This window comes from Pezoporus wallicus, unplaced genomic scaffold (genome assembly GCF_028554395.1).
Source record: "Pezoporus wallicus isolate ANWC-B61680 ecotype Strahan unplaced genomic scaffold, APGP_CSIRO_Pwel_v1 contig_3365, whole genome shotgun sequence".
NCBI classification, from domain to species: domain Eukaryota; kingdom Metazoa; phylum Chordata; class Aves; order Psittaciformes; family Psittacidae; genus Pezoporus; species Pezoporus wallicus.
This window is the reverse complement of record NW_026640883.1, coordinates 2619292-2642684: the sequence shown is the minus strand read 5'-3', so window position 1 is coordinate 2642684 and position 23393 is coordinate 2619292. Positions and strand designations below refer to the sequence as shown.

Genomic DNA, 23393 nt, shown 5'->3' with positions numbered 1-23393 from the left:
CTGGAGGCAAAAGGTTTATATTAACATCTGGCAAAGAAAATCTCAGCACAGATTCCCAAAGGCATTTTGATGCTTAACACAAAATTTTCTGGCTTTGAGTCTCCCACCTTTAACATAATCACACCTGTTCCTCTGCAAGACTAAACTATTCACTTTGCAAGATACAAATGAGATACTGCTGCAGTAAGGCAGTTGGCCAAATGGATATAGACTGTATGAAGACATCCACTGTGCATTTTCTTGACTAAGTCTGCATTGTGTAGCTCCGTACTCAGTGAGCACACAGTGTCCCCATTTCTGATCTATGGTACAAACACATCTGCTGATGCAGGTCACAGTCTGAGTTCTGAGCTTTTGCTGATGTTTAAGAGCACTGAGTTTGGGGTCGAAGGGCAGTAGATTGTCTTTTCTCTATATCTGAGAAATAGGGAATTATACCAGTCTAAGCCTTAGGCCAGCATAACCCATTCTTCATCTGCAATCCAGGAACTGATCTGCCTAGAGTTCCTGTAAACCACCCAGTGCTTCTTCCTCCCATCCCCCAAAGTTTCTCAACTTACCTCTTGAATTTGTAGATTAAAAAAACAGCCAAGCCTACAAATACCACAGACAGCAACATCAGCATTGCCGAACTGCTGTGACCCGTGCTGGAATCAACAAGGGGTGCTGCAGGAGGAAAGGAAGAGCATTACATCTGCAAGATATTATTAGGGAACACATAACTCCCAGAGAGTTAAGCTTAACTCTGTTTTTCCTACATCTGCTTTATCACCACTGCATGGTGCATGCTGTTTTTGCAAGACCAATCAGTAGGAAACAAATTGTCTCTCTTGTCCTTTGAAAGCCAAGCTCATTTTTCAAGATGGTGCAGTCTAACATCTCTTAGTGAAAGGCACAGCAAGCCATGCTTAGCTGAATGGCTGACCACTCCTGTGATAGCACTCTGGCCTATTGCTTTTCAGCCTTTTCCAGGGACATGTCTAATGCATGTCTATTCCCCTTTGGAGAAGCTACTTCAAAGCATCTGTTAACAGCACGACTCCCATTTTCCAAAGACGTGTCTGTCTCACATGTGACAGGGATCTTGTCTGGTGAGAAGCCTCAAGGTTATTCCTTGCTTTGGACCTTACAGTCTTTTCAATAGAGTCAGTAGGGGAGCCCAGAGCAATAATCTTAGACCCAAGCATGCACTATGTTATAGTATTTTATAGACTTGATCCATCCATTGTCTCTAATGATGCACAAATGATTCTAAGTAGCAGCTGAGTATTTTTCACTCCACATAAATATTTGGGTTTGTTCTTTTACTATTCTCTATTCCTTTCCTGTCACCCAGAAGACGGTACAAAGTCTATGTAAATAGAGTCACTTTGGTTCCATCACCAAATTTTCACACCTAAGAGTCTGATACTGACAGTATTCTGCTTCTACTGCTTCGATGGACTCATGTGCAAATCAACTGACTGTCATTTCAACTGAGTCAAAATACATGAGAATAACTGAGCACTTTAAGCTAATTCCACACTTTGCAATGTCTTACTAAAACAAACCCAGATTCTGAATCTGGAGTCTGCAGATATTTGGATTTCATTTGTGGTTTTGCACATTAATTCATTCCAGCCTATTCTTATTAACATCTGACTCTCACCCCCACACAACAGTCAGACAGTGAAGGCAAAAAGGCATTACCTGTAGCATAGGTCATGAGCTTTGGTTTAGCCCAGCTCTTGGCTCTCTGAGTCTCATGTCAAAAGAAGGTAAAGTGTATTATCATGGGACATGAATCCCAATCTTTTTGAGCGGCTACCAGCAACTTCATATGCACAAGATCCCACATTTCAGATAATGGCAAGGGTAAAAATAAATCCATCATCTCCTCTGTAGTCATCGCTGTCTCAGAAATAGCTGGGAGCTTTACTCTAGGCTGGGCAAAATTCTCAGCAGTAGCTGAGAGCTTCACGCTAGGGTGGTTTAAAGTAAAGAGGGTGATGAAGCTTAAAGTGACTATTCATTACTTGGAGCAAAAATGGAAATAAGTAGCATTGAAATTTAAATAAGTTCTAATTTGTAGAAGTCAATATTCAATATTTCCTGTAAGAGGTCTATATCTTCTTTTCATGAGTATTTTGCCCCTATAAAGCTTCTTGGCTAGTCATAACATTAACAAACCCTTTGCAATAAGGATTTGATCCAATATCCATGATAGTAATACTCCCACTGAATAACACAGGTTCCCAATGAGGGCTTAATAGAACACCATTTGCCTGATTTTCTAAAACACTTGAAAAACATCAATGCACTAGTTAATTGAGCCGTAGGGAACCCTTAAAAGGTACTTTTAGTACTTGTACAAACTGGTGCATGAAGATGCCACTGCTGGATTGCTTTTCATACTTGCTTCTACACAGACAATGTCTCAGCATGATCAGTCCTATGGACCCCAGTAGCACATACCAAACTGTGAGTGCTCTGATGTAGACTAGTTCTTCTAGAGTTCTCTGAAGCCTCAAGAGAACCACATGTAAGCATTTGACTTCACACTCACCTAATGTTAACTGAGTGACATATACAACGACTTCAACACCGGGTTTCAGTTCAAACTGGACCAGGTTCTGGTTGAGAGCATTAAAAAGGATTTCTACCACCTGACAAAATAATAAGCGATATAGTAGTTACAATATAGAAGACAACAAGTTGTGAAGAACATTCAGGAATGCATGTAGCCTAAGAATGGTGACTAACACCTCTTACTGGCTTCAGAAAGAAAAGGGAAGCGAGAGAATGAGGGTGGAGAAAACCATGTACATGTGCTTTAGACAGAATTGAGTCCCACTGCATGCAAGTCTCCCTTACAGGACTTTTGAGACTCACACAGTGCATCATTCTACCTCTCCTGGGAAGCAAACCAAGAAAAGTTAGCATTCTTTTTTCCTATATTGAGGAGGTAAAAGAGGAGTTAAAAGAACTAAAGATCTTTTCACTCTCCACAATGTCCTGTGAGTTTGATCTAATACACTTTGAAATCACTGACATACTTGCTTTTTATTTGTGGATGATGGAATTGATTTAGGTGGTCCAGCCTACTATTTCTTTACTCAAATAGGCTGTTGGGAATGAAACAATACAGTTTTGATGATTAATAGCAAACTTGCATATCTTTCCTTCATTTAGAAGAGGGGCCTTGGACTAGGTTTATCCATGGCTCAGCAACTCAGCTGTGCTATTTGGTTGCCTCAGAGCACATACCTGGCATGTCACACTGGAGCCTGAGTTTGTTAATGCCCAGTCTCCCTAGAGTAGTTCCAATGGTCAGGGCACAGCTACTGAGTAGTTCTGATGGCCAAAGGAACCTGGATTGTAATCCAGCGCAGAGCTCCTCAAATGGAAGCCAAAACCAGGTGCCAAAGTACAACTGAGCACACTGTCAAATAAAATTAGAGCACTAGAGCTTCAGGCCTCACTGTCAGCTAGTCAGAAATCTAATCTGAGCCGTCTGTATAATACTGACATATGAAATATTGGCAAACCAGCTTGTTTGGAGTGGATTTTAATATGGGCAGATCCTACTGAACAGGACAGAAATGACTTCAAGAAAATCCCTCCAAAAAGCCTTGCAAACCTTCCCACCACAATGTCCCTCTTATGCACACTCACCACCATAAATTTAAGAGGCCAGCTTTGCTAGCTTCCTAGAACAAACGTCATACACTGAGGGCACTGGCTTTGCTCAGTGGGTGGCAAGAGCTTCTACAGAATTCAGCAGTCCTCTGAATTATTTCATGTTTAATCACAGAAGAGTTACTTCTCCAAGAGTTACTTCAAGATGGGCTCACACATAGCTTGCATCCAGTAAAAATGCCGCATACAAGAACATTAGCTAAAGCTAAGCAGCCTTTCCAGCAGTACTTCACTCCTTTGCCTTTATAAGAGCTGATTTAATCGCTTGGTAATTCTACTGTGAAAGCTTCAGCAGACTAGTGCTGTTGTTCCTAGCTCTTCCCTTGCCTGCATATCACTGTTGCTATTCATCACTGTAATTACCTATTTATCTAAGTGGATGGATATTGTAACTTCCAAATATAGTTTGCACACACTATTCACTGCTGCAGAAAAAAGAGGTCTTGTTCCAGTGATATACGAGCTGAAGAGTTTCATGTATTTTTAGTAAACCTCAGTATATTACCTTGCTGCTTTGGCCTCTGTCTATTAGCATTCCTTCAGGGAGTAGAGGGAGTACATATTAAAGGTTCCTTTGGCCATAACTACTTTCCAAAGGACACGCTACATATCTAGGAAGAACCACTGCTGGTAGACTGACATATCTCAGTGAGGTATCAGAAAAGCCTTTTTTTTTTTTTAATGCCATAAACTATATTGCCACAGTTCCAGATGATTCCAATTCCATTGTGCTTATTGTAAACAATATCCAGTAATACACAAGTTAAGTAGCCCATCTCCAAATGGTATGAATGTTCCATGAATCCTTTCCTTACTTGCTCCAGATCAGCCTCACTGCTTTTCCTCCTCTCTGTTGTGTTTTTATGGGGCAGTATGAAAAGTTCAGCAGAAGTAGGCAGCCCAGGAAATACAGCTACCAAGATCTGTTCATCAGGGATACCAGTCACCTAAAAGAAAAGTAAAAAGGAGGTCTCTAGCTGTTATTCTGTTACTCATGTTTCCATTCACTACAGGTAACACTCTTGCATCAAATTGTTATTTACCAATTCCATTGTAGGTGCTGTGGTCCTAATGAGCTGTTGTGACCATTTGATGAGTGAGAAATAGAGGTTTGGCTACTGGTTCACTCCACTTATACAAGCAAATGTAGTCTTGACAACACACCTGAATCCAAAGATCTCAACACAAAGTCCAAACCTACCATGTCTCCAGATCTGAATTTTCCATATAGTCCATCTTGCTACAAAAGAATCACCCAATGTCAGATCCAAAGAGTCTGGCTCAGCATAACCACTGGTAAGTGTGCAACTAACAGGGACATATGAAAAAAAATCGCTTGCAATCAGCTTCTCATATCAGATTATGAGGATCCACATTTGCCATACACGAATAACTTTATGACTCTGGTAGGAGACATTTTACTACTGGGGCTGATTGGGAGGGCTGTGTTAGAAACTGCTCAGTTTGCTGAACCAAGAGTCAGTTCCACACCTGACTCTCACAACTGTCTTACCATGACCTACCCACTGAGGTCACTCCCCTCTGTCCCCAAATCCAAGCTGTGCATTCTCAGTAGGGCAGGAAGATTCTCCTCCCTCGGGAACTCTTGCTTTATGAGTCTAACCCCATTAGCTTCCTGGGTCCTATCCACCTCAAGCTCCTTGGTTGCATTCCTGAACTGAAATGTATCAAAGGGAGAGCCCATTCTTGGTGATCCATCCTCTAAGCACAGACCACAGGTTGTACCGAAACAATCACAAAGGGATATACATACAAGCAAGCACTTCTACAGGATTTCTTCTGCTGTCTGTAACCATGCATAGTTCCAATCTAATTAATTTATCTTTTTCTGCAAGCTTGACTCTGAATACAGTAAAAGAGAACAACAGTTTAAACAAATGAACTTCGTGTTTTCTCAGGACGAGAAAACAATCAAGGAATCTCTTATAAACTGTGAATTCTGAGTGGGCTGCAGATGAGAAAAGCTGAGCAGGAACGTACCTTCCTAGTAAAATTAATCAGCCTCTGTTTCTAAGAACAGCTGAAGTCGAAGGGAAAAAAAAAAAGAAAAGAAAAAGAAAAGCAAGGTACATTTTTTGGCAGAATGTAAAAAACACAAAAGCTTGCCTAAATCTATCTCCTGATTTTACACAAAACCAAAGTCCCAGGCTATTTGATATCATAAATTATTCTGCCTCCTTTCCTGCAAGAATGTGAGTGCTGGTTTACATATTCTAATTAATCCCAAGGGAAGATTCAGTATCTCCCACCCACAGAAGCCTTTCTTTGTCATGTATTTTAAAGGTAAGTTATTTTCCCTCTGAATCCTCCTTTTTACCCCAGTTGGAAAGGGAGCAGTGCTTTATAACGTTCAGTAGTTACTACACTTAGATGCATGTGAAACTCCTAACTATTAGGAAGAGGTAAAAATATCTTCCTCATCCATCCAACATACTACAGTGTCTGTCTTCTGGGATGAACTGGATCGGCTGTTTAACAACACACAGTAACACTACCCGAATGTTTGGAGCAGAAAACAGTTGATACTGTGATATCAATTTGGCAAAATAAGAATAATGATACTTTTACAATCTAGGATTTGTAAAGTCCTCAGGGATATTATAAGCTAAAAAGCACCACAGAAACATTAATAAAAGCAATTACAATATTTCCACGAATTTCCCAATATAGTTTGCCTCTGCAAAAAGATCCAGAATATTAAGAAGCCTTTTATCGATTTAGAACGATAGCTTCATTATGGCTGTTCTTTCCCGTTCTTCTAAGCTAGCATGTTGGAAAACTGCATGTGTTAACAGCCTATTCAATATTATTACAGATAAGGAAACAGATGCTCACCTGTGCTAGAGCTCTCTTGATGACTTTGCCAATGTCTTGTCTCCATTCGGGGATGTCAGGGTTATGGTAGTCCAAGTTGGGAGAAAATGACAGGAGCTGAGATTGGAAATACTCTGGAACAGAAAACCAGTATTTATGGGAAGATTAAACGGGCAGTGTTCAAGGTCCAGCCAAAGGTGCAGAAGACAACAGGAAGACCATAACTACATTATCTTGAAACAAGAGAGAGAGCAAAGGCTGAAAGAAGAAAAAGGGGGTTGCTAACACTAAGCAGGACAGAAAACTTGCAAGAAAAGAATTTTTGTAACAGTTTTTATAAAGGACATTCTGCCCTAGTGCCAATTTGCAGCTTTTCCAACAAGAAACCGAAGCAAACATGAGAGGATGCCTTCCCTTCACAATGCCTCTGGGCTTTGTAACTTTGCCACTCATCTTCATCAGATTCTGCTTACGAGGAAGCTGACCAGTAAAAAAGACAGCATCTGGCTGAAATCTGGAAGATCTGTGCAATTGCATGCACTGTGCTCTGCAGAGCAAACACTGACTGTAAGTAATGTTTTCAAAAGCAGGTGTTATCTGCTTGCACTCCTAGAGGGAAGCCATGAGTGGTTAATACCCCAATAAATCAGAACCCAGTGGTGCTAATGACTGGCTAATCAAGCAATGGCTATTCATGAAACACTTTGAAATTACTTCCTAATTGACTGATTGCAGGGAGGAAGAAAAACTTCCTAGACTTCAAATACAGAAGAATTTAATTTTTTTCCAATTCCCACTCTCCCTTCTGGTGTCACCAGAGACCAAGACATCTGGAATCCCTACGACAACTGTGCACAACGGATTTGGGCCAGTGGGTGACACAGATCCAGGCTAGGAATCACACTTGGATAGAAGTTCTCTCCTTTCCATTTTGTAGATGTGCTGTGTCTCCCCTTGAAGCACCTGATCTCCAGACACTTCAGTTAAGCACCATTAATCATGTGTAAGAAGGTACCAGTTTTAGATCCAGAGAAACCAGCAAGAGTATTAAAGCTGAAATCCACAGACTAGCAGGGATGTGGCAGCACAGCATTTATGTTACATCTTTTGCAAGATCTGCTCTTTCTTGTTAGATTGTGCAGTATAAATATTGATATTTAAATAAAAATCAAGGAGAGAAGGGAAACTTTCTCAAGTTTTGAAGGCTTAGCCCAGAGCCCGATACATAATGCCTTTGACTTTTGAACCCTCTCTACCATGTCCAATTTATTTTTTGAGCAAATTCTGGTCTGTTAATCACAAAGTGAGAAGCCTCTGAATAAATCTCTTCTACTGTTAACACCAGAAAGTCATGCCTTCCTGCATAGAGCCATAATAACTCAATGCAGGACAAAGATGAGTATTCAAATTTAGCAGGGTGCATGTTTACCAAGGGTGTCACTCATTTACATACTCAGACTTGATGTGACTATCACTGGAGGTCTAGGAGGACTCCTTTCTTAGACCAGGTCAACCTGCAGCATGGCGCTGTACAGACTATTTGAACATTCCAACTGGATTAATTTCTCTTCGTGATAAAGCCCAAAGTTTTGTTTCTTTTAAGTAGAATGGCAAAATTTCTTAAAAAACGTTTAAAAACAGAAAGTGAAGAGTGCTCTGTGGGACCTACTGGGACCTGCCATTGATCATCTGTGGCGATGCCCCTCAGATACTCTTGATTAAGGTTTATTCCAGAAACCAGTGGAAAGATGCAAGTTTCCCAGAAGTAAACATTGAATTTGCAATGCTCAAAACAATCAAGTAGAGGGCTACTTACATTTGATAATAGCGAGTTTGGGTATTACTAAGTCATATTAACAAATTATTAAAACCCCATTGCATTTCACAGCCAGGCAATCAATAAATATCTATTTAGCTGGTTGTTAAATCTGAGCATACAGCTTTCCAGACACCAGAAGGACATTTATTTATATTTAATTACTGAAACCAGACACAGATAGTTCAACTACACAGCACAACCTGAGTTATTTGAAGCCCAGGTCTCTCAAGAAAGCCTGCTGTCCAAAGAAAATCTTGCCCTCAAATGCTGGATGCCAATAACTGGAAAAGGACAATGAAGACTAGCCCAGGGTGGAAATCATTCTCTGGACAAATCTCAAAGTCCTTGCCAAAACTGCTGAGAGAGCTCTTCCACTCAGCCTTTATTAAGCCCTAAACTGGGTAAGCTCTGTGGTCTGACAAAGGGTGCTTTTTTGAGCCCATGACATACAGATATTCAAGAACATACCAAACATTACCCACAGGAAAGTCCAGTGGACAGTCAGACCTCCAGATGTGGCATGGAAGATGGGCAGAGATACCAACAACAAAGTAATTTCTGCCCCCTGCTTTCCAGACCCTTGATGTTCTATCCAGTCACTCTTTACTGGTGTAAAGAGATACACCAGCTGTATTGAGGCTACCTTAATGTTCCACTATGACTACTTTCCACACCTAGGAAGCAGAAGGAAGGCAGTCTGTCTACAACTCCAGAGTGGCTTTTTCTGTTTTAGGAGTTCCCAGTCAGTGTGTACCAACACACTGACAGACAAAGGAGACACAAGCTACTTTACTACAGTGCTGAGTGTACAAATTTGGCTACTTGCCCCATCCAATTCACTTCTGTGTTTCGTGATCAGGACACATCTGAGCTATTTTGTTTACAGTTTGTCTTCAGAGGTTCCTTCAGCCACTGGAATTCAGACAATTCATTTTGGCTCAACAGCGACTGACTACTTGTTCTTCACCTTTAGATTACCCCCCTGAGATCCGATTGTAAAAGGTTGAGCGTACCATGCACTGCGATCTCCTTGGTGTCTTGGATGAGGGTGTTACCTGCAGCAACTTGCACAGTGACAGTGTTTATCCCCTCCACAGTGAAGATGTATGAGATGCTGCTCTCCAAGGTGATGAGGGGCTGCAAGAGGTTAAAACACAGATGGTAATATCAAAATCAGGATGAGATTAACTTGGGATCACAACATGCACCTGACTAATCCACCAAGCCACAACATCCTTCCTCCCTGATACAGGAATGCTGCTTTAAGTTTGTGTGTTCTGCTGTCCTAACTGTGGCCCAAACACTACCCAGAGAAAACTGCCTGGCCCACAGGCAAAGGTTTCTCTCACTTCAGTAGATGCTTCCTGAAATATTCTTCTACTGGACTGCAACCCATTATGCTATGAATACCTCAGTAGAGCACAGTCAGCAACTGCAGATTTAGTGCTGCAAAAAACAGTGTTGTACACACACATATATATGCGCACTCATCACAGTTGCTGTATCAGCTGCACAAAACACATGATCCAGCTCAAACCAGCACTGAACATAAACCAAAGATGCAGATGCTTCTTCAAACAATCTGTATTGCTCAGATTCAGGGCCAGCCCTTACTTTTATGAGCACAAATCCGTTCACCTATCTGAAAGCAACTCTGCTCAGGTCAGGGTGAGGGTACCCAGCATTGCCCTGTTCATGCTTTGAGCGTGTAAGATAGCTCCAACCATAAGTTGTAAACTCATACTAACAAGGCTGAAAGCATGGCTTAACACCTCCTGACAATACTGGCTGAATATGGCTGAACGGTTGACCTGAATTTAGCTAACTCAGAGACCTGGCAGCAAAAGCTCACTTTATCTCCATCTCTCCGAACAAAACCGTCCTTGATAGCATTACAGCTCTCCTCTTTACACAGGAAACTCTCACACTGATACATATCTAGATGGGAAAAGTGCACCATGTTCAGAAAAAGAGATTTGTATATAGATGTATTGGGTTTGTGTGGCAAGGTTTTAGTTGTTTCTGTGACAAGTTGCTAGGAGCTTCCCCTATGTCCAACAGACCTCATACCAGCTCCAAGATGGACTTGCTGCCAGCCAAGGACAAGCCCATCAGTGGTGGAGTGAGTGCATCTGGGATAACATAGTTAAGAAAGAGAGGGGGAAACCCAAAACAGCTTTGAGAGAAACAGCTGCAGAACCAGCTCTGCAGACACCAGGGTCAGCGAAGAAGGAGGGGAGGAGCTGTTCCAGGCACTGGAGCAGAGAGAAGCCCGTGCTGCAGCAGGTTTGCTGCAGGTCCTGTGACCCCATGTGGGGCCCACGCTGGAGCAGTTTGCTCTCTTCCCCGTGGAAGGGACCCACGCTGGAGCAGTTCATGAAGAACTGCAGCCTATGGGAAGGACCCACATTGGAGAAGCTCATGAAAGACTGTCTTCTGTGGGAGGGACCCCACACGGAAGCAGGGAAAGAGTGAGGGGAGTCCTCTGAAGAGGAAGGTGCGGCCAAAACAACATGCGATGAACTGACCACAGTCCCTGTTCCCTGTCTCCCTGTGCTGCTTGAGGGGAGGAAGTAGATCAGGAGTAAAGTTAAGGGAACAGAAGAGGGAAAGGTTGGTTTAAAATCTGGTTTTTTTATTTCTAATTATTTTACTCTGATTTAATTAGTAATAAACTCATTTCTCCAAGCTGAGTCTGTTTTGCCAGTGATGGTAATTGGTGAGTGATCTCTCCCTGTTCTTATCTCAATCTGTAAATGAGCCTTTTGTTGTATTTTCTCTTCCCTGTCCAGCTGAGGAGGGCAGTGATAGAGCTGCTTTGGTGGGCACCTGGCATCCAACCAGGGTCAACCCACCATAACTGAAAACCAAAGGTCTAGACCTTTGCAGTGCCATTGATCTGACAGCTGGTCTATAGACAGATCTCTTGGTTTAGATTAAACCATTAAAATGGAAATAGTGATACTAGCTTCTATTGAAAAAGCACACAGAGGTCTAAGCACAGATGAAGCCATTGTATGGGACATTGCTATTGTCCCTTCACTACACTGCCAGTTTGTTTCCAGAGGAAACCCCTAAATATTCACTTTCCAACTCTCACATTTCATCCAATAGACTGACAACCTGCCTGTGCTTCACAACAGGGCCCATACACAGTGTTTTCATAGCCAAATCAAAATTTCCACTGGCACAGGCCAGACTGGTGAACACATTTCCCTCCCTGCAGAAAGACACCTTCCTTTGATCCCCTCATCCATGAGCTGAAAAAGCAGTAAGAAAAAAGAAAACCTGAACAAAACCTGTTTGATCATATGGGACCTGCAGAACAAGCTGGCAAGGGTGGCAGTGTGTGCTAGCCCTGGAGACCAAGCTAATGTATACTGAGATATACACCCATCCTGCATGAGCAGAATGGGCCTGAATCAAACTGCAGTGATATTAGCAATCTTCCTGGAGGTTACAGGATGTGATTCTGTGCAAAAGCACGTAAGAGGAACCAGTCTGGCCTTTAAAATTACAATTTTGCTTTTTTGAATGTGTGTATGCTGGACATTCCATTATCATGGATGATTTCACCTCCATCATGGAGTTTTAACATTCAGCCAACTCCTTAATTTTAATTCAAGAACCAAACCTGGAAACTAACTCTAAATTAAATCAAGTCGTTTAAGGTTCATTTACTCAAAACTATTAGACAGCTGGGCACATTTATTAAACTGGACCTGTGTTAATGCAACCAAATTTGCCTTTGGGTATACTACAAAAATTAGCACAGTCAAAATTCAGTGCAACGGTTCCAGCAGGGTGGGGAGGACAGCAGAAGAGCCTCAGCCAGGTCATCTGAGTCTAAGACAATATTTGCCTGTGCAGCAGCACAGAGTACCTTAGTGAGCTGCACAGTGACACAAGACGCATCTGGCTCTGTCTGGGTTGCCTATGGGCTGAAGGAAAAGAAGCTGCAATTCCTCAGCATGGAACTAGAGTGTATCACTTAATACCAGCCACTATGCACAGTGTTACACACCTCATCCTTTAATTCATACACAAATCAGTGTCCACGTGTACTTTGAGCACCACAGTCTGCCTATGAATGGGCACACAGAAGAATCTGACATGTACATTAAACATCCTGAAAGGAATTTTGCTGTGATGCAGACTCACATCCTGAAAAAAAAGGTGGCTGCTGCTTTTATGTCTATATCCTTTGCCATATTTCTGTCAGAGCTGAAGTTTAAGTACATGTCATGAGGTAGCTGGAGATAATGCTTTGCAAAGAATGAAAGGTGCTCTGGGTCTTTGATTTGGCCACAGGTAAGTGCACTATCTTTACTAATCCACACCTCAACATATTTCAGCAGCCATACAATTGCCCCTAGGTATCATAAGGATCAGCTACTCCACACACAACTATGTCCAAAGCACCCTTATCTGTTAGCAATCAGTTGCCTGAAATTTAAGCTAGAAGATAAAACATATAACTGATCATATTTAGAACCCAATTACAAGCACCATGGGAGCTGCATGGAAATCTTCAAAAACACCACTGCTTTGCTCTACTGTTTCTAGATTACTTTTTATTTTAAAAAATCTTTTTTAAGGTTGCATTCACAATCAAATCCTATATGAAGCACAAAAACAATAGCAGGAAAACTCTGACACCCGAGACACACTGGAGGGCTTAAGCAGATGATCAAGTTACCAGTACCTAAATTGTTTCAAATGTACTTTAATGGCTGTCAACATGTGTGTAGTGAGCCAAAACCATCTGAACTGTAATATGACTTTGCATCCCTCTGTTTCAGTGCAGTATAAACTATGTGTCATTACCTGATACTTGCCATGGACTAGTACTTGTCATGGACTAGATGTGTGTATGCGCCTATTTGCCATATCTCAGTTACGGCACAGCAACTTTCCAAGTTATTGTTCCTGAGCTCTTTCAGTGACTCAGTTATGAGTTCTCATAATCACAAAAATAGGTGAGCTCTTACAGTAAGCTCCTAATTTGATGTTAAATCCAGGTAGATAAACCATTTACTGTTTTTTTTTTTTTTCTGCTACTGTTGGTAGCTAGGGTAAGAGGTTAAAATGCAAACAGCTATGTCAAAGAGAAAATAAAATACTTGTGTGCCTCTTATTTTTTTATCTCAAGTTTCATATTTCATGTAAAATCCTCATTTTTTTCTACTGTGATCTCACCTCAGTGCACACCTTCAATTACAGTTCAATAATGTAGACAATGATGTGACCTAAACAGCTTTTCTAAATAACAGCAGATATTATATTTCAAAATTATCAGCTATACATTTCACAACTGTAATAATGGAGGACAGTGTCTGTGTCAGCTGTTTCATTCCTAAAGCCTACAATAAGAGCTTTAGCTAAGAAGCAATAGACAATAGTCACAGGTGGACACAAACAATTCATTGAGAGTCTAGTTTCAAATTCTAGATACAAGTGGTTATTTGAACACCAACAGTTTTAAAGTATTGTGTTGGAATCCTGCATTATATACTGCATACTGGTACACAATGGAAACCCCCCTGGTTATTTGAACACCAGCAGTTTTTAAATACTGCGTTGAAATCCAGTATTATCCATATATAGTGGTATATAATTCAGTTAAGTTGTAAGTGAGCACTGGTAATAGCAGTGGTCTTTAAAGCTCAGTAGGGCTGATAACAACCAGATGTAAAAACATAATGGCTCCTAAAACCAACAAAAGACAGGAGGAAATAAACTCACAAAGGTTGAAGTTCAGATTATGACAAACCTTTTTAGATAAGGAGTAAAACTAAAACACAAACCAAGAAAAACCAGGGAGTTTTTACTAGATCTGAGAATGTTTCCTGTCTGGTGCAACCAGCTTAGAAAGTAAAAATAAACTAAAAAGCATCTGTACCTTGGTGCTGTTACCAAACCACCAGAAGTAGGTAAGTGTGCCTGTCTGGCTGGGCCAAACTACTGCAGTAATGTTGACTTCCTTATTTCTGATGGCAACAAAGGGAACACTCAGTTGGACATGCTCCACTGGACCTGTGGGAAGAGAGACTTTATTATTAGGGGCTTTGAGTTAAATCCTCCCTGCTCAATCCTGAACAGCAAGGATCTTTCCTTGAAATAAATCAAATGCCTATTGTCAGCTGTGAGACTCTATTACAGCAATACAAGAGAATTTCAGCAGTCAAGAAGCAACAGAAAAAGATACCACATTACTTCTGGTAATCATACAATGTTCTTCTCACTCTTAATTCTAGCAAAGCCAGGAATGCATTTTCCACAGTGCTTATTTCAGACAGGGTCAGCACCGTGTGTAGACGAATTTTTCAAATGCAGTTTGAGGGAGAAAAACAAACTGGCTTTGCACTAGATAGGGCAAGCTGCTACTGAACGCCTGAGGGACAGGACATGAGAGAGGAAGAGGGTGTTTTCTTGACTAAGCTTCTACTGAGCTAACCAAAATTTGTGGGAAAATAATTTGATCCAAGGTAGCTCATATCGGATTATATATGAGGCATTTATGGTTTGATTAAATACACTATGACTTCTTTGGGGCTTTTTTTTTGGTTTGGTTTTTTTTTTTTTGGAAAGTGTCCAGAAGAAAGATCCATGATTTTCGTAAAGCTTGGTATCTCCTTGGCCTGACCTTGAGAAGTCTTTGAGCAATCAGTTGCCATCAGCAAAAAGTCACGAACTATTTGAAAGACCTGTCCACTGGCATATCAAAGACCTTAAATATCAAAAGGTTTTTTTCCCCGAAAGACTTAGAAAATACTGCAGTTTCAGTGTCAAGTTGTGTCTAACAAATGCAAATGCCCAGAATGAGTCGCATGCAAGGAGTCCAGAATTAAGGAGTCCTCACCAGAAAAAAAAAGTGTAAAAATTAGTGATGTTTTGTTTGCTAGTTTGTTTAAAGATTTTACTCTCTCCACTGTTTTCTTTCTCACTTAATTTTTTGGTTTTACTGGTACTAAATTTCAGTTCCTAACAGCTGCACATAAATCAGAATTACAGGGTCTTTCTGGATGCTACCTTTTAAAACATAGCAAGCTGATAGACTATCACTATGAGAAGGAAAGATAAAACAAAAGATAAAGAAGTGAGATTTATTTTCTTTCTTTTTTTTTTTTTTAATAAAACATTAATTCTGGGAAGCAGGAAATTTCCTGGTTTTAACTGAGACGATCTTCTTGTGTTACCTCTCAGCTCTTCAAGCACAAAATAGAGACATTAATCACTTCTCCATTTACTTGGTATTATGATTCTGGAGACCAAGAGCTGTTCTTTTACTGCCACAACATACAGCACCAAGTAGATTGGGCATCTATTCTTGCTTTTGGCTCCTTAAAACTTCTTTCCCCAAACCCTTTCCCAAGGGGTCTCTACCAGCAAGTCACTCCTGAACTCTGCTCATAACAGTACTCTGGGTTCCCAAGAACAGCAGATTCCCCCAAATATTTTGTGGCAGTGAATGTAAGAGGAGAACCACTAATATCTTTTATTTCCTCTAAATGAAGAGATGAGCATCCTGACAGCAGATTCTAGAAAGGTGAAATGTTGACTGACCACTAATAAATGTGCACGGTAGAAAACTAGTGTTCCTTAAAGCCAATGAGCTTCTTTCTTCCTGGTTTTTTTTTTAGCACAGGATTCCAGCACCAGACAGATTGTATAATAAGGGCAATTTATATAGCAAGCATTTTTGTTTGTACACTTGAGATTCAAGGTCAAACCTTCTATATTGACTTGCACATCCAAATATATTAAAAGTTGAGTAATGATGTATCATTTTATTTCATTGTTAGCATGAACGTAAATGCTTCCTTGGAGATAATGTTAATAAGTTGGCCACCTAAGAATGCTATAAAATTCAAAGGAGACATTTGAGAGGCTGAGGAAGAAAAGGGCAGAGTAGCACAACCAGGCCCTTGTTGCATTTTGTTCTAAAACCCTCACCATGAAAAAGCAGTTCCTGTGAGAAAAATCAGATAATCCATACAAAGCTGGTTGCTATTACCAGGTAACCATCACTTTTGTCAGCTAATGGCCCAAGGTGAATGAAAAAACAGTTAATGCTCTAATAACAGGTTGTTAAATGCAGCCATGATTGACTTTGAGGGAATTATGAGCATAATAAAAGCTTCAAGGAACATTGATTCCTTCACACAGGGAGCCTGAAATTAAAAAGAAGAAAATGGTTCTTGAGTTTTGGAAATTTCTGACTTGCTTCTTTCCAGCAGAAAAGCACAAAAGATAGATGGGCTAGAAGGCATTGACGGGCTAAGGGGGAACACAGACCTGGCTGTGAACACCATTAGGGGCAAAACCATTGAGGTACCTATAAACACAGTCAGAGCTCTCTGCACAGGAGATATAATAGTCTGAGAGCAGGACAAAGGACTGGGATCTTCCTGGTCTCATCCTGCATTCCACACCCTCTGTTCTCTTCTGTGCCTTTGAGGACCCAGATCGGGGCTCTATATCCAAGTCTGCTCATGTGACAAGTGGAGGGAAATTGGACTGATCTACCAAACAGGAGGGAAAAGTCAGGGATGTATGTCACTCACATGAAATATGAAAAGTAGCTCATCAACCCTCGGTACATTCATATCCCAGGAAGTATGCTCAGCATAATGCTTTTCTTTAATGAGCACTATAAGGTCCCAAATCCAGAATAACTGACTCAAGATTAATCTAAACCTCTTGGTATTAGAATTGTATTCAAAACACACATTTGGACTTTGTTTCAGACATTTTTTGGTCTCTGATCCTTTCAGAAAACCCCGAGAAAAGTTTTCTAACCTCTCTCTGTGAGGACTGCAAATGTACTTGTGTTAAAATAAACTCCCCTTCCTCTTTAGTCAATAAAAACTTAACAAGATAGAGGTATTTAAAAGTCCAAGCCTCTGGACAAGCACAAGCTGCATACGTGGGTGGGTTTGCATTTACTCTTAGGCCCCGCTGAAGTTGCAGGATTTTCAGTAAGGTCATGTTTTCACTCAAGGAATTTAGCAGCTGGAAATACTTACAGACCACATGCAGGAAGAGGACAGCAGTGTCAGAGCCCAGGCTGTTCTCTGCATATGCCATCACCTGAAAGATTCCAGCGCTCTTATAGACATGCCGGATGCCATCCTCAACAGGGCTGAAATTAGCATAGGATACTGCAATGCCATCTCCAAAATCAAGCTGAATATTTGTCCTTTGGGGATCACCCTACAACAGAGAAGGCTGGATTAGGAAACTGGGCTGATAAGAGTGATTTATATTACTCTCCATCCCACTTCTCAGTTCCATTTCATTAGCATACACACAAACTCGTAACTTTACCCAAAACGCCTAGCTTTGTTCTGTCAGTCCCCAAGGTGGCCAGATTTAAATCAACACCAGCTAATTATATACAAGCTATGCTTAGAATAGCTGAACATTACACCTGTAAAGAGATGTTATCTCTCCATCTTGGGTTTATAGATTTTGAGAGGGCAGATTGCTAATTGTGCATATATCAAGGGGACCATATCTGAATCATCTTATGCAATGCATGGTTGAGGATTATGTGTCACTGAGGTGGCCAGGGCTTTGCACAGCCTTTCATTGAGTAGGTGGTGTCCAGCAAATAACCTCCACCAGAGGCAGAGAGGTGGGAGGCACCACACTGATGGTAGGCCAGAAGCTAACTAGAGAGTAATTCCAATGTGCACAGGGGAGCATCAGGAATATTCTGGATATTCTGGATACAGGACAATGGTTGAAGTGGCTCTCCAATATGTTCTGAAGAAACAGAACCTAGTCACTGAGATTCTCTTAGTCTAGTCTAAGCTAGTTTTCCAGGCTTCCTATATAGTCAGTGAAAGAGAGAGAAATAAAAACAGCAACAGAGCAACATATCCCAACCAAAGATAACTGAGACAGGTAACATGAACCATCTTCTGCAAATATCCATCCCTGTACCCTGATGATAGAAAGTCTAGATGACTAGTTTCAGCCAGACATGTAACTTCAGGGCAGCTGAACTTATACAGGTTGAGTCCCACACTGAAGACTGTCAGTTTTTGTCTAATGTCAGTCTCTACAGAGATAGGGCCTGGATACACATGAGAATGAAGTAGATTATGAGAAAAATCCCTTCTAGGATTACTGTCAGTGACATCTATTAAATGAAGGAGGGAACAGCAGACAAGAGATTCTAGCACTGCAGATATTGTCTAGAGGCAGCAGCTGCACTGTTTTAATTTAAATCATGCGTTAGAGCACTATATGTGAACTGTAGAAGTGTCTGTTATTTCAGTTTCTTGGAGCCTTACTTTATACTTGTTCCCAGCTGACTAAAAGTAACACAAAAAAAGGCTAATTTAAACACAGCTAAACCCCACTGCAGTGATTTCACTAAACTGAAATAAAACTACTTCTCAGATTAAATTTCTGTAGCTTTCTGCATATATATAAGATGTGCTGGCCCAAGTAACTTCCTTTCATGAAAAGTCTCCACTATATTCACTATGGGTGAAGAAGATACTACTAACTTTTGGAGATGCTCCCAGCCCAAAACTGAAACCAATCCCTAGATATATTTAGGATAAAAGTGGGATTCCAAAATAAAAAAGAAAACAATCAAACAACACAAACCCAAAACCAAACCACAAACCAATAAACCAAAAAAAAAAAATCCCTGCTCCTTAATTTAGCTTTGTTTTTTTTTGCTTTTCAAATACAAAATTCAGAAATATTTCATGGTCATCTCATAAACCCTGTTGTAGCTGTAAATGCACAGTCAGGATCAAAGGTAAAGTGCAGTTCCAGTGCATACTGATTTAAATAACCATATAACCAAGAGCCAGCTCTGCAGTTCTTACGCACCTCCAATCCCTTCACCGCCAGCTCAAATCCTACGGGGTCCTACGTCTACTGGGCTCACTAAAGAAGACCACTGAACCCATAGATTTCACTAAAGTCTCTGGGCCAGGTATTGCACAAAACAAACCATGACTTCCTAGAAAAACAGCAGATCAGACAAAGGGAAAATAATGCTTGGATAACCACATTTTGGCAGTCCCTAAAAGTTTATACCCAAGAGCACCAGGTTTCCTCTGGGCAGTAGTTTTCAAGTTTACCTGTGTGTGGCAAAATACGTCTTGCAGCCTAAATTCTGACTATGAATCTCACATCCATAAGTGATTTTCCATTTGGTCTGAACACATTCACACACAGCGCAGATCCGTTTGATTTGATCCATCATGATTTATCATCCCAGGAGAGTCAGGATAAAGGCAGAATATTGACCATGGAAAAAGAGGTCCTTTAATCAGAATTAAACAGCTCACAGGCTGTTCTAACCGAAACGATCAGCAACTGAGACCAAAAGTGCACAACAAAGGCTCCTGCAGAGACAGAAACAGCCACAAAAGGCAAGGGGTCCCAGTTCTTCGCTCCCACTGACTCCAAATTCATGGGAGCTGCTGTCTTACTGGGAGTTGTCATCAGCATGAGTAGATGGCGACTGTGGCACTGACAGAGACAGGACACTGTGTTCCATTACCGGTCCCAGTTCTGAGAGTGCACTTGATCTTGTCCCTTGGATGGAAACCTGGGAGCATAGACAAGAAGCCAGACTACACTGAAGCACGAACCCTGCATAAATAATCTGGACCACAGCATGGCCCCAGTCTTTACCTTCCTATCAAGCTATGCCTGCATTAACAAATAAGTGTAGGAAGGGTTTTTTTCAGATGTGAATTTGCCATAGGCGTATAGTTGGAGTCTGCAGGTAGACACCAATATACTCAATTATCACATGTAGTTTTAAAAATATGTATATTTGGTTAATATCTTAGATCTATCTCCTTCCTTGCTCCATCATTCCCATTTCACAGGAGCCAGAGTTTTGTCTATTGACTTGATCAGGGCACCGTTTTCACTTCTGTCCTACCAGAACATGAAATTACAGTATAAGCCAAAAAAAACCCATAATGGACTAGAGTGGTAGTGACTCTAAAACTATCTATAATAACATCCTTTTGACAGTTTTTTAAGTCACTCTAAAAAACACTCTATCAGGGCAAAATTATATTCTTGGGATATTCAGTTATTTGGCAGAAAGGGTCCCATAGCTTGTTAAAACAAAACAAAACTAACAACCAAAAGCCACTTCTCAAGAAAACGTACTAAGACCACAAACTGTCGTAGTCTCATATGGAAGACACTGAACAGAGGATAAAAATATGATCTACACTGGATTCATCATTGGTGACCTTAGGCTGAAATCTCTTGCACCCATCATGGCAGCTCCCCTCTCACACCTTACAGTTCTCTTTCCTACTTCGTCCTTGCTTCTCCAACATGATTATATCTGAAATTAGAAGATATGAAGTGGAGAAGCAAGGACACATATTTTGTGACTAAATAGTAAGCAGATGATCTTTCCACTCAATTATGAGTTGGGTCTTCAATACAGAGCCATCCCATCACACTATATTTTCTTTCTCCTTTCCATAGCTCTGTATCCAGTATATAAAATGCTAAAACAAGTCTGCTAGCCCCACACATGATGTCAGATATTCTGGAGTTTATGAATATGAATTAAAACAGAAATGAATTGGAGGCATTTCAAAAGGAAAGAAAAAACAAACAAGCAAAACAAAACAAACCCCAAACACAATATTCTCCATATATATTCGAAAGCACATTTTATTGCTTTAAGCGCCATAAACTATCAAAACAGAATGAGCTAGGGGTTGTCTCAAACACTGGGGCTCTGTGTGCTGAAACCAATGAGCTGTCAAAGGGTAGTGGAATGGATTGCCATGGAACAGCCCTTCAGAGTAATCTCCCCATCAAGACTAGCCTGGGAAAGTTTTCCTGCCTGCATGTATCACAGTCCAAATCACAGTTCAACCCTATATTTTAAAAACATACTAAAAATCATCAGTCATTGTGCATTTGTTTGTCATTTTCATGCACATATTCTGAATTATCACTGTGAAAAATACTGCTAAAGCAAAATCTATAAAACCTGAGAAGTTAAGCTTTCAGTTAACTCTAACAAATTCCTCATTTATTTTTGGACAGCAGAAAGGTCAGTCACAACAATATATTGAGGGTGCATACTAGAAGGTAGAAAGGAACTGATGGCAAACCCCAAAGTTGCTGAGCAGGGTTAGTCTGAAACGGAAGGTTGAATGGAGACCACACAGATGTATCTACAGGAAGACTTGTCAGACTGCTGTTTGGCTCAGAAAGCAAATGCAGACATAGGTGCAAAACATCCCACCAGGAAACAAACTGACCAGAGAAAGTGAAAGGACCCAGGAATGAATCTGTATGACAGCAAGGTGTGCAATAAGTAAGAGTTCTACAGAAACTGTTTCTTCTAGCTAACAAGGAAGAATGTCACTTTGATGGCAATTCATTGTTCTCAAGTTCACACTGAAAGACTGGAATACTTTTGGCCAGAATCATAGAATTGCAGAATGGTTTGGGTTGGAAGGGACCTTAAAGGTCATATGGTTCCAATCACCCTGCAGGGACACCTTCAACTATATTCCAAGCCCTGTCCAACCTGGCCTTGAACACTGCCAGTTCCATACTTTCAGTGAAAATCTCAATGTTCTTTTACTTTTTTCCTTTAAAAAAAAATCTATTCTTTTAAGAAACAAACCTAACACACAACTCTCTGTGGAATAAGCTGTTCACCCACAAAGACATGTTCTTGAAAATCCTCTTCCCTTAGGAAAAAAAAAACCTGTTTCAATGCAATGTTTTTCTAACTGTCCTTATTTTTCAACAAAGGACGTAGAGTGAACGCCCTCACATATTTTTTCAGCTGCCTCTTCAATCTCTAAAGCCTTGTAAAGACTCCACTCTTCAGCTACCTTGACTGCTGCCTTATTCTCCATCTGTTTATCATTCTTTGTACGCAGCAGTTCCGCTTGATTTCCTTAATAAATTACTACTAGATTCCTAATTTTCAGATTATGTCTGTTCTTTTTGGAACTCCAACTCTGACTGTCTACAGAAATCATCTTACCATGTCAAGCCTCCAGAATATAAAAGAATCAGCCAGGTAGATAAGAAATCCCCTTTGTATAAAAGCAGAACATGCATGAACTTCTGAGGAAGTATGTAAAGAGGCCCTGTCAGATTAGTGTGGCCCCAAAGAAACAGTTACTGTATAAGAATTTAAATTAATAGAAGAGTGTGTGTTAAAAGAAAGAAATAAATAAAAACCAAGGTATCATGAGAAAAAAATTCTCCATGGCAGATGCTCAGATTTACAACAGCTTCTTCTGTTCTTGAAGGTCTAAGTTGCCAATGGAAGCTACTTCTGAGACTGGGAGGAGAAGGGGCATAAGGCTTGCAATGCTTCTAGCATATTTTCCTCAGAGACTTAATGCTGCTTGTTGTCAGAGGATACTGAGCAGACAGCCATCCAGTCTGTCCTTGCTGGTGTTATTGCTATGCTCATGACCATGACATGGCTGGCTCCCAGCCGTCTCCAGGTACTGTACCAAAATGAAGTACACAGGACAGAGTAGATGACAAAACGTACTTGCGGTTCTCTAACATCACCTCACTCCCTGGCTGTCTCTCCTGAGACACCAAAAGATGTTAGAAGTGATGCTGCGAATTGACTGTTTTGTTTAACCAGAAAACAGATGTAATACAATATATAGTGGGAAAATCACTGTTGGACCTCCAATGTCACATTTCACAGGCAGTCAGAAGCCAGCAGGGAAACGCAGCAGCTGCAAATACAGCAGGGTTTTTTGGGGTGCAGTCACATATATCCCTAAACACCAAATCAAATCACAGACAAGAAGAGAAATACAAACACTTAAAACACCTCCTGTCAGCCTGAATATATAGCAAGTGCCTTCCAACTATCCACAGAGCCACAAGCCTTGGTGATCGAGGCTGCACCATACATGTTTCCCAGAGGGGTACCTGACTCAGAGAGATCACCAGAAGTGCCTCAATATTGTGATGCTTCAGGCACCAGCATGGCCCGGTATCACTTACACTACTGTTGGCTACAGGCAGAATCGTACCAATTAATAAATGAAAT

At 40.8% G+C, this 23393-nt stretch overlaps 1 protein-coding gene across 1 annotated transcript in view; it reads right to left on the bottom strand.

Annotated features, from left to right (window-relative positions):
- The window catches only part of SORCS3 (sortilin related VPS10 domain containing receptor 3), a 297645-nt gene that overhangs the window by 6217 nt on the left and 268035 nt on the right, over positions 1-23393 (bottom strand). Inside the window, exons 19-25 of the mRNA XM_057420990.1 lie at positions 17362-17548; positions 14235-14368; positions 9346-9469; positions 6535-6647; positions 4494-4625; positions 2546-2645; positions 561-666 (exon numbers count right to left, since the gene is read on the bottom strand). Coding sequence (XP_057276973.1) covers positions 561-666; positions 2546-2645; positions 4494-4625; positions 6535-6647; positions 9346-9469; positions 14235-14368; positions 17362-17548 — 896 coding nt within the window. The remainder of the gene's footprint in view (positions 1-560; positions 667-2545; positions 2646-4493; positions 4626-6534; positions 6648-9345; positions 9470-14234; positions 14369-17361; positions 17549-23393) is intronic.